This window comes from Uloborus diversus, chromosome 4 (genome assembly GCF_026930045.1).
Source record: "Uloborus diversus isolate 005 chromosome 4, Udiv.v.3.1, whole genome shotgun sequence".
In the NCBI taxonomy this organism is placed as follows: domain Eukaryota; kingdom Metazoa; phylum Arthropoda; class Arachnida; order Araneae; family Uloboridae; genus Uloborus; species Uloborus diversus.
The window spans coordinates 171155732-171168341 of record NC_072734.1 but is presented as its reverse complement, the minus strand read 5'-3'; the positions used below and the strand labels follow the sequence as shown (position 1 = coordinate 171168341).

At 33.6% G+C, this 12610-nt stretch overlaps 1 protein-coding gene across 1 annotated transcript in view; it reads right to left on the bottom strand.

The window, feature by feature from the left end:
* LOC129220204 (alkylglycerol monooxygenase-like) overlaps positions 1 to 12610 on the bottom strand; it is an 87127-nt gene that overhangs the window by 21088 nt on the left and 53429 nt on the right. The window contains exon 2 of the mRNA XM_054854568.1: positions 4946 to 5073. Within this exon, the coding sequence (XP_054710543.1) occupies positions 4946 to 5073 (128 nt within the window). The remainder of the gene's footprint in view (positions 1 to 4945; positions 5074 to 12610) is intronic.

Here is a 12610-nt window from a genome sequence, read left to right as displayed (position 1 = left end):
CATTAAACCTTTAAGTTTCTAAGTCAAGTTTTAAAGTTCTAAAAGCAGAAAATTGTTAAACGTAAAATAAAGCTAACACTTACACATTTTTTATGTGCCTTGAAAGAAGGATATTAATGGTTACAAGTCTAAAAAGGCACATCATTTGGCTTCAAGACTGACAACATAAGAAGGACACGAGGAAAGGGAGGAATCAAGTAAATTCCGTCCGATTTTTTTTGAGAAGTTGGTTGATCTATTTAGGCTTAAAAGGAAAATAATTGAGGGAAGGAATCCTAGTTCCCCTCGAAGCGACATTTTCAAATTTGATGTTGAAAACCGCAATTTTACAATTTTCGGTATCATTTGAGGAGAGGTAAAAGAACTGATTCCCCCACGCGCGATTTTGTTTTCGTTCTTTTTTTTTTTTTTTTTGTTTTCAAAGTTGAAGTCCATTTTAGTCTATCTTTGCTTACAATAGAATGTTGGGGACTCTTCCTGGAAATTATACGAAATGTGAAGTTTCAGAAATGCAACTTTAGGCTACCCTTGGCAGGGGCGTGCACGGGGGGGGGGAGAGTAAGGACACCTGTTGACCCGAGCCCGATAATGAAGGGGGCCAGAGATTTTTAAAATTCTAGGTGAAATACATGTAGAACCATACTGCAGAAGTAAACAATATGGAGGGGGTCCGTAAAAGTCATTTGTGAACGGGCCACAAAATTTTTGTGACCGCCCCTGACGCTTGGTAAAATTAATGGAACAGAGAAACGTCGGGGGCTCTTTACAAAAACGTTTTGACGTTGAACTATTAAAAAACGCAAAACTATCTTTGGTCACGTTTTAGAGAAAAGGAGGCTCAGTGATTTCCATTGGAAGCATTTCAGAAATGAAGTCGACTAGACACAATCTTAAACTACATTTAGTTACCATAGGGAGCCTGGCGACTCTTCTTCGGAATTTTTCGACATTGAAATTTAAAAACATAATCTTACAATATATTTGGAAACAATAAAAGGATAGGAGACAGGTTTCTTCAGTTTTTTTCCCGCAAGATTTTTTAAGATAGAGCGCTGTGCCCTTCAGCTTTTAAGCTAACCTTTTACCCTTAACTTTATCAACCTTTCTCGCCCTTTAAAAGTTTCAACAAAACTTCACAAAAGCAAAAATTTTTTCGAAAAGTAAAGATTCAAACAAGCCTGTCCGTGAAACGCCACTCCCTCGTTTCAGTCACTTATCCACAATAATTCGATTAGAATATATCTGAATGTTTTTAGCATTATTTTTAAAACTAAATATCAAAAAGCTTTTCAATATTTTAAAAATAATTACTATCGAAAACACTTGGACTTTGTATGCACCTAGCATACCAAAAAGTTAAAAAAGCTACCAAAAAGTGCCCTTTTGTCTGAAAGCGCACTGTCTCTTTTTTTACCTGGAGGAAACACTAGTTTTCTCTGGACATTCTTTCCTGAAGCGGAAATCAATTTTAGGCTATAATACAGATATAAGGGTAACGGAGCTCTCCCCCGGAATTTTCTGTGAGATAAATGTAAAGCTATCTTTAGTGACTTTAAGAGAATGGCCAAGGTTTGAAGACTTTGAAAATATTTCGATAGTTAAGTCTGAAAAACTCAATTGAGGACCTTGATGCAAGAACCAGGCAAGCTCAGACTCACTCATTTTCGGTAAGACCAACAAATAACATCCAGTGTCTAATAGAAACTCGATTATCTTTCCCACATTATTTACAACAAAGCAGTGATCTGATCTTACATTTGTGTCCCGTTGTTGCACAAATCGGAACATCTATATTGTTACCCGTAAAAATAAGTTTTAAATTTTTTTTTTAATGAAAAGTTTGAACTTACCTAGTTCTTGCATCAAAGTCCTCAATTGCAGACTATCGTTGGTGACTTTAGGATAAAACCTTGACATTACCAAAAGTAAAGTCACGAGACTCTTCTTCGAAGTTTTTCGAATTTGACGTTCTAAAATGCGACTTTAGGCTTCGTTTGGAAACGATAGGAGGCATATGGGGTGCGAGAGAGAGAGAGGTTCGGGCTTTCGTGATCTTCATAAAATATTTCTCGAATTTAAGTCAATTTCAAATCCTTTAGGGTATTAAAGGGTTCAGGGGGCTTTTTTGAGATTAAAAGCCTTATTTAGGCTATCTTTGAGGATGTAGAAGTGTCAAGATGTAACCAGAGCATTTTTCTCATTGAACATTTTAAAAATGCTATTTTTTGCTGCGGAGTGAAATTTTGTGAGTGTGTGTACGTTAAAGTACTTAGTTTTAAGTTAAGTACGCGTACTCTCCCTAGGAAATTTTTCAAAATTGAAGGCCTAAAAACGTATTTCTACCTTATGTTTGGTGACACAAGGGGAAGGATTCTGGGGCTTTCCTAGAAAATTTTTCGTGTCTTAAAAAAAGTGCAGTGGAAGTGATGAGAAATTCATGAGATCTCCCTTCTATATAAGTCAAAATTTTGTCCAGTTTTTTAGATTCAGTTTGTCGTAGTCAGGGGCATGCATAGTTGGGGGGGGGGGAGGGAAAGAAGGGACGCCTGTTGGCCCGAGCCTGAAGGGGGGGGGAGATTCTTAAAATGAGGGGTGAAATATGTGTAGGGAAGTTGGGGTAAGCAATGTGGAGGGTCCTGAAGAAGCAATTTGTGACGGGCCCCAAAATTCTGTACGTGCCTTTCCTTGATACTTGATTCGAAATAGTTATCTTTCGACTTTATGGAAGGAAGAAAATATCGTGTCATTTGCAGCCTGCTGCATTAGATATGTTTTTACAGTTTCCAGGGTATGTAAAGCATTTGAAAAAGTAAGTTTTAATGGGAGTTTCATTATCGCTTTCTGCAGCAGCATCGCTATTCGTTGGTTGCCCCCTCGCCCATTAAAAACTACTGATTCCAAGGAAAGTCTTTTTCTGCTTCGGACAATACGGATATAAATTTTTGGAAAACAATCCAATATTTCCTAACTCAAATTAACAAAAAAATAATTCGTTAAATTTGTTGGCTGTTGAAATAATTCGTTAATTCAGGATTTATTATTCGATAAATAAGGGTTTTTGCCTTCCTTTCAATCGGGGAAAAGGAAAAATTCGCTGAATCCAAAAATTCGTTAAATAGAGGTTTGTTAAATCGGGGTCCGACTGTATTTATTTCATTCGGTTTTCAACTTCCTGCGTGGTTTGCTGCGTGAGCTTGTAATTTTTACTGAATTGCAGTATAAAATGTGTTGAGAAACGCCATTTTTGACGTTTTAGTATCAATATATTGTTCCCAATATGTATATTGGCAAAATTGTAATTACCTAAAACAATTCTGTATTATTATCTCTGTGATTATTATGAAGTTTTATGTAGTGTATTTGACGCTTTGCGGAAAGCAGTTTCTGAAACTTAGGTTTAAAAAAAATAGTGATTTTCATTTAATGAAAACGGAATTGTAAACAGAAAAAAAAAAAAAAACGGTTAACACGTTGACTGTAAACTGCGAGAAAACTCGTAGACTGCGTTCTTTTATAGGACGCCAACTACGAGTGATCTCGTTCTTGTTTACTTGCCATTTTCGTGCAGCTACGATTAAACTCGGACTATTTCAGTGCTAATATCGATAGATGACTTCTGGGAAAAGAACAAAAAATCAATGCTGACTTGCACAAACTGAAAATTTATTTAAAAAAAAAAATACAATTATAAAAATGTATTCAAATTCAAAAAATAAAATAGTATTTATTATTTGTGGAACTTTTTAAAACAATCTTCCACACAAAAGTCTTCTCTTTACAGACTGGACAGAAATAAAGCGTTTCTCGCCATTTTTTTGTATGGGTACATATACGACATTGCTTTGTCGGACGCTGCCTTCTTTTCGGTAAGTAGTTTCATTTTTTATATGTTTTGATGATAACTATACACTAAAATTAAAGTTTTTAATAATATAATTTGAACAAGTCAAATTGTTATTTTAGGCCAGATTTCTGAAAATTGCCGCGGCTGTCAACGTATTAAGAAAACGGGGCCATATCTTATTACCGTATTAGCCGGCATGCCAGAAAAAGGCGAGGTTGACCAGCATGCCGCGAAATTTGAATTTTCCGGCATGCCGCGAAATTCGAGGTTTATTTTGCAACAAAACGAATTTCCCCATTCAGTTCCAATCAGAACGTAAACCACTGTAAAAATAAATAAATAAATAAATAAATGAATCTTGAAAGTAACCTCCTTTCAAAAAAATTGTATATTGCATAAATATGTGCTTGTTATTCATGGTAGGTCTTTATTAACGGAATTAACTATACGCGAATAAGGTAATCAATTCAGAAGCAATCATTGTTACTGTGATTTTTTCATATTTTTTTTAAAATAAATTATTGTAGGTTCCTTTTACAGAGATAAGTTTATTTTTTATTTATTGAATAGATATGCTAAATTCTTTAGCACTGGTTTAGGAGCGGTAACCTACTGCTTAAATCTTTGCTTAGTTTTAATTTAATTTTTATAAAATTATTCGATATTAAACAATATTTTTTTTGTCAAACTAACAAAAGATATTATTAGTAAATATTTTTACAAAATTAAGCTGTTTATTAATGCATACTAATAAGATACGTATAGAGAACTTATATTCATTTTTAAGCTGAACATATATTTTTTATAGTTTGTATTTTTTCCCGAACCTCGATTTTTTCGGCATGTTTCAAATCACCAGGCAAGTATTATTGAAAATCTGGGGACCACCGAATTTTGTGGCATGTCGGCTAATGCGGGGTAATACGGTATAAGGAGGGAGAGGAGCACAAATAAAAGTTTTACCTGAAAAATCACAAAATTCATTCAAAAACTGAAAATATCTTGATCTGAAACGGATTTCATACGCAAAAGGTAGAAGTTAACAACAACACAGTGATATAAAATGGTATACATAAGAATTTAGAACGTGGTTTTTCTTACTTTGACAATTGCATGAGGACGCCATGAGTTACATTTGAAATGGTGTCGTTGACTCGAAACAGCGGCTTCTTTTGGTAATACCGGATCAGTTGTTCTAAAAATATTGTGATAAAAAATAGAGGAGTAACCTGCAAAAAAGAACAAAAGAAATAATTTAGTGAGTGCTTGAATAAATGTGAGAAAATCAGAAAATAATAAAAATACAAGTAACTAATTAATTAATGGATGTGTAATAATTAATCCATGAACGAATAAATCAATAAATACACATTAACTAATAAATAGAAAAAACAATGGGTGAAATACACTTTTTAAACTTTGCCCCGCATACACATGACAGGCTGTACGACACATTTAAAATAAGCATCCCTATTATTTAATAAAAATGCTGCAGTCATTAATACTGCACACATCAGTAGTTCCCAGTTAAAATGTTAATAGAAAAACTTCATCCTTTTATACCAACATTTTTTTTCCGACATTACCACAAAATATTACAACATCAGTATCAAATATTGAAAAGGTCTTGTATTAGGCAGTAATTTACCACCCTAAAGCCAGAGCTAAGGCAGAACAACATGCAATATACCGACAACCCATTTATTACATCCAAAGACTGCAGTTTGATCTTTGTTAGGGACTCATGAATCTGGAATAGTGAATAACTGAGAAAGCAAACCTTGGGTATTAGGCTGTAATTTACCACCTTTAACTCAGGGCCTAGGCAGAACTAGATGCAATGTACCGACATCCCGGTTATGCCATCCAGAGGCTGCAGTTTCGTCCTTGTTGTGCACTCATCAGTCAGGAATAGGGAATAACCGAGCGGGAGCAGATGTCATCTCATTGATCTTAATGAGGTTCTGTCATGCTCGATTATTGACTATTTCAGTCTAATGAGGCTACAGCAAGGACGAACCTGCAGTCTCTGTATGTGAAAACCGGGCTGCCGGTACATTGCATGGATGTCTTGCATTTAGGTACCTAGCTATACTTTCTGCCGCCCGGAGCGATTCCTCAATTTGCCGCCCTTTTGATGGGAAATAGTTAATACTGTTACAAATTCTGTAAATAGTAATTATTGTAGTAACGTAACCTGTAAATAGTTTCCCGTAATGAATGTACAACCCCTTTTCATTCGGCTGAAGTATACGACCCCCTATTTCCTTTTATTTTCATTGATAAAATTTGATAACGGTCTACGCATTTCGAGAAGCAGTAAGAATGTTGTGGAAACTTTTTCGATGTTTATAAAAGTTTAGTTTCGATTGAGATTTCGAACTGAGAGCGTATTTGCTCTGTTTATTACGAGGGATTTCGCTGTGTTGTTTTCGTATTTGGAAGTAAATACGTGTGTAAACGTTGAGTTTACGGTGTTGAGTGATATTTGTTTAATTGCTGATGATTAATTCAGCAGTTGTTAACGATTTCTCCTGTACATAGTGTAAATAAAACTCCTGTGTTTTTCTCAAGAACTGTGTCGTCCTTTCAAGAAAGTTGGAAGTCTCGCCGGATCCGTTACAATACACTAGAACAGTTCTTTCGCGACTTTCTGGTTGTGTTGGTGAGCTTTCTGCACTGATGAAAAGGCTCCTTTGTAGCCTTGAAATAGCTATATGCTGTATTTTCTTCAGAATTTGTGCTTTATTTACGTTGGTTGTTCACTTTAATCATAATACATTAAAGAGTCAAAAGTATTTTAGTGAGATTTTAATAAGAAAGAGAAGAAACCTTTTTTTCTGTTTATTTATTTTTTTTTTCAGAAAAAAAAAAGGGAATCAGAGCCCCACCGAAAAATTCCAAAAGTTAAAGCAAAATTCGGGATTTTATGCAATTTTTAGTAAACCTTTTAAAAAAGAGGCTTGGAGCTCCCTCCATATCTTTTTTTTTTTCAAAATTAAAGTCCTGAAAATGCATCTGAAGCTTTGTGACGCGTAGGTTGTGACGCCGAAAATTTCGTGACACGTTTAAAGCTCTGTATTAATCCTAAAGGAAGCCACTTTGAAAACTTGTAAATATATTAGACAAAACAATGTATTCGTAGTTATTTTGAATTTTGGTTATAATATTTTCATTAGCATTAAAATTATAATCCATCATGTGCCTCCACCCTCCAAGTTATTTTTTGTCACTCTGCAGAATTCTTTGATACATTTAACACTAGAAAAAGCGAAGTTCTTGCATTAACACTAGTTTTTTAGTTTTATGGTACCCGCACGGCTTTGCCCGTTGTGGAAAATTAAAAGGTCTTTTGGTTCGCCTGTATATTTACAAATAATGTATCGTGAATTTCTCGCCAATTGACTTGCCCATGTTACGGTTCCACGTTATAACTTGGTAATTTACTCGTCCATCAAATGATAATTTTGCTCGGAAAATGTTATTAAAATTGGAATATAAAAAGAACAAAATCGAATTTTCGAAAAATCGCTTCGAGGAGCACACCTCCATGCTACAAACTATGTGTCAAAATCGGCCGAACGGTCTAGGCGCTATACGCGTCACAGAGATCCAGACATCCAAATAGACAGACAGATACCTAGACAGACTTTCAGCTTTATTATTAGTAAAGACTATTGACAAATACTTGGCTTATTGTAGCTTGCTGGTTAACAAAGACTGAAACACTAATAAATTTTAGTAAAATGTTTTATTTGCTGCTTAAAAATTAAAACATCAAGAAATACTTTCGACGTTAAAGAAGAGAACAAAATATACACTTTTTCTTTTAACATTGAAGTTTTTCAGAGCTTAAGAAGATTTGAATTAATTGACTGACGTTATAGCACGTTTCCATTAACTTGTTGTTACTGTAAACGATAACCAGTAGGCTTAACTTATATGGAAGTTCGCGGAAACTTAGCTACTTCAACTCTTTTTTTTCAACGTATATTTTTATAAATTAGACAGCAAGCAAAGTTTATCGGTACTGCGCTCCGAACCCATCAGTATATCCCACAGAAACTGATGAAAAATGTTTACATCTGTGATGCAAATTGTAACGCAACTAAGAGTTCGTTATAACGAGGATTTCGTTTTAATAAAATTCGAGCAATGTAGTGGAATTTAAATTGAGACTGAACATGTATTTCGTTGAAACGGACTTTTCGTTGTATTGGTATTCGTTGTGACGGGATTGCACTACACTACGGGTTTTGTTCCATCACAACAGATCATAGTTTGGAGAAAACATTTGTTCAAAGCACTCCCAATGGGTTATTTTTGCTTAAGGTTGACGGTCATTGTCCGACATTTCAAAACGTTCTCCATTTTCTTGTAACACACTAAGCACTTCAACTTCTTCGATTTAGAATCCATTTTTTTTTCACAGCTGTCATTCTTAAGTGACGAATTTCGAATGGCTCCTTTAAAATCCCTATGTTTGTTAGGAAATTGGTGAGTAAAGATGATGAATTACATCTTTCCATTAATTTTTCTAAATCACTTTGTTCGCAATTCAATCGAAGACTGGTTTTATCTTCAGAGTATTTTAAAGTAGCATTCCGCTAGGTTGAAATTGTCACTTCCTTGTATTCGGAAGTAGGGTTTTCAAAATGGTGTCAAAAAGCTTTTAGTTAAAAATACGTCTTTATTTATTTATTCTATTTTATTTTCTTCCGTCAATGACACAATGTACAAAAGAATATTTTCTTAGCAATGTAACAAAAGAATCTCCAAAAGGTGCAATTTAGTTATTGGGCTATTCCACGGAAAAAGACTTTTTGTGCCTCACGTAACAGTTCATACAGTGGCTCTCAAAAGTGTTCGTACACTTTGAATTTTTTTAGTAAAACCAAAATAACGCGAAACTGAATTCGAATATGAAATCCAATATTTTTTCACATCATTCCTATGTCATTCTAAATACAACCCAGTAGTTCTTTCAAAATATTGACGGATCTTCTTTTTGAAATGGGTCAAAAAACGAAGGGACAGAGTAATAAAAAGCCACAAAAGTCATCGTACACTCAAATATTTTCGAATAAATTCACGATTAAAATTATCATATGCCATTTATTTAATAATTTTGCATTGTGTTGACCCTTAAAAGTCATTTGGCTTTAATTTTTTGTTTATTTATTCCTTAATATTTTGCCTATTACTTTAAAATGGCTGGTATTCGTAAAAAACCGCAAGCACCATTCAAAATTTTAATTTTTTCCCCACAGTAGTGGTAAATTGGTTTGAAATGTCTCTAAATTAGTTAATTTATTTGTTTGTATAGTAAAGTGCTTGATAAAATGCTTTAAAGAAAGGAATCGTACCGAAAACAAGGTAAGAAAAGGTCAACCGGCAAAGTTGACAAAATGTGATCGGAGATTTAAAGTTAAAAAAATTATGAAATATACACATTTGAGTATAAAAGTTTCTGCAGAGTTAAATGAAACATTTTACATTTAATTTTCACCTAAAATTGTTCGCCAATTTCTGATTAGCTGGATTAAATGGGACCTCTTCCCACAGAAATTTTCTTGGTCGTGCGAAAAACAGAAAGCTTACGCTTTTCTTCGCAAAATCAATGATAAATAAGCTAAAAACGTTTTGGAATCACGTCTTACTTACAGATAAAAATTAACTCAACATTTTTGGTAAATTGTTGTATAACTGTAAGTAGAAGAAAAAAATTAGGAACTTAATCTTAAGAACTTAGTTGGATCAGTTAATCAGGACGGTGGAGGTGTTTTAGTGTGAGGGTGCATATCAGCATCAGGACTTGGTAGTTTGTAATTTTTTGACGTAATAATGAATCATGCTGTTCCGTTAAATATTTAAGAAACCAATTTTGAACTCTTAGCCAAAAATTTGGTTTTTGGAAACAACTTTGTTTTTTATCAAGATAACGATAAGAAGCACACGGTTTTCAACGTTTGCGTCTAGTGCCTCGAAAATTGCCCTAAAGTTTAGAAAATACCCCCTCAATCTCCAGATTTTAACTTAATGCAACGTATTTAGAGATATCTGGAGGCTAGATTACGAAAATAGGGCTTTAAAACGAAAATAGAGCTAGAAACAGTAAGACTCGAAGTGTGGTAGAACACTTACTCAGAAATTACGCTAAAAAAAGAAAGAAAAAGAATGAAATCTATTCCCAGACGTTTAAAAGGTGTTATGAATACTGTATGATATTCTACTAATTAATAACTTAATCAAAAGTTAGATTGTTCAATGATATATAGACATTTTATAAAGTGTACGAAAACTTTTGTGAGATAAAATTTCCGGCACTTTTCGGTTTTTGATTTTTAAAAAATTAAGTTATAATATTTTTTGAAATCTTTTCATGCAGTCTGTCTGTCTGCCCCCCCCCCCCCCCTAATAACTTTTGAATGAATAGTCCGATTCGAACAAATTTCTTTTTGTTAGAAAGATCTTGGCTAGGAAATCTCATTCCCATAATTCATTTTTTGATTTGAACAATTTTTCGTTTAATTTTGAACAGTTCAAATCTCTTAACATTAGCGCCTAAGGGGAAACTGAAAGTCAATATAGATTCCGAACTTAAAGGCGGATTTACTTCAAACAAACTTTTTTGGAAATAGCTCTTAACAACCTACTCCCGACTCCGACTCCGATAATTTTGGCGCTCCTGACTCCGACTCCTGGGCCCGAAAATTACTCGGACTCCGACTTCCCGACTTTGAATCTGACTTCGTAGCTTTGGCAAAAATTTATGCACGGAGGAAAAATGGCTGACTCCGACTCTTGGATATTCGACTCTGACTCTAACTCCTGTATCAAATAGTAAGTCCAACTCCCTCTCTGCAAATATTGGCAGATTTGCGGACTTTTTGGAAAAATGACCGATTTCAACTCCGAGTCTTTGAATTTAAAACTTTCGACTCTCGAATCTAACTCTCTTGTCCCAAAATCAGATGGACTCCGACTCTGACTCCACAGCCATGGTTTTTACTGTGAAATAATTGTTTTAAATATGTTTTGATTTTTTTTTCAAGTTAAAGTTTTAATTTATGTATTCAGTTTTTGGCGGAGAAATTCAGAGTCCTTTATGTTTCTACATAAAGATATGCACAGACGATTTTTTTAATTTTTTTTTTATTTATTTATTTATTTTATTTATTTATTTATTTTTTTTGACAATGAAAATTATTTCTTTAAGTTGACATTTTATTGTTTTTATTTATTTTTGAAAGTATATTAATTCATTCTTAAAATTTTTTTTGGCAACAGGGGAAAAACAAACGATTTTTTTTTGATGTGATTATTTTAATGAGTTTTTAATTTGAATTCTTTTTTTTTTCCTTTTTGAAAGCGGTTGAAGATTTTTTTTTTCGATGGAAAAAGTGTGTTTAGCCTCTATTGTTTAAAAGGTGCTGCTATTTTATTTGTTCTTTTATTTATTTTTTACGTATCTACTTCTTTAGATGTGTGAGGCATACTTTATTTCGCGAAATCAGCTTAATATATTAAAAAAATATGTTTGAATTAATTTACGATTTTAGCTAATTTTGAGAAGACTGATCAGATACTAGAAAGTCGATATTGGTACACGGGAAAGTAGGCTCGTTTAGTTCTAGACAGAACTTCTTGTTTTCTGACAGAGCATGCTTAAAAACATAGGATCTGACCATTTTTTAAATAATGTGTTTAAGTTTAATATTTTTAAAAAATTACTTAAATCGGTGCGCTTTCATTGTTTACGCTTCTGCCGATGACATCACAAATGATGAAATGCCATTCAGAGTTGCCATTCACAGAGCAAAATCCTTAATACGCATCTTTACTCACGTGTATTGGCAGCGATATGGTTGATAGCAAACGTAGAGCGCAATATTTAATTCGCTTCTTGATTATCATAACGTGGAAACGCGGTAGAAAGATGCGCCAAAGAGCATCATTTGTGACGTCATCAAGACCACGCCTTGTTTAAAAAATCGGACATTTAAAAAAAATAATTAAAAAATAACTGTTGGGAAAATGAAAGTATTTTCTGGGTCCATGTTTTTTTTTTTGCTTATTCTATCAATTTCAGTGACAAAAAGTTTTGACTGAAAGAAACAACCCCATTGGTGGACGTCCGATTAAGACGAGTCTAGCTGAATGAGGGGGAAAAGTAAAAATTTGATGCACGTGTTCCGCTTATATGAATGAGACTCTGCTTAACTTAGAGGTTGATGTTAATCTGCAAACGCTGACATCCCTAAAACTGATAGATGCAGCAAGTAAACCGGATGTTTGCATATCCATACAATACGTGGACAAACAGTATGTGCTATTTCTTAAGCAAATAATTTTGTTCATTATCTTTTAAGGAAATGCATGAGTTTTTACATGGGGGAATTCATTTCTTATCGTAAAACATATTAACATCAAAATAAATCCATGTATCAAAATTTAGTTGCCATCATAGGAAAAATCATTTCTTTGAAAAAGTTTAATCTGTGAATATCTTTGAAAATAAAATGCGCAAAAACACTTTAAAGCCTATTTAAAATAGTTTATATGTTTACGTGTTGGTGAACTGATGTTGTTGAAAATTATAAATGAAATTCAGTTATGCTTGAGGATACAACAATTAAACTTCGCAATCATGAACATTTTTTGTGAGAGAATAAATGAACAATGACATTATAGTGAAAACGAGCTGTATTATATTCTTCGAAAAAAATTCTTTTCAATTTTCAATTTAGACGTTCTTTACAACAC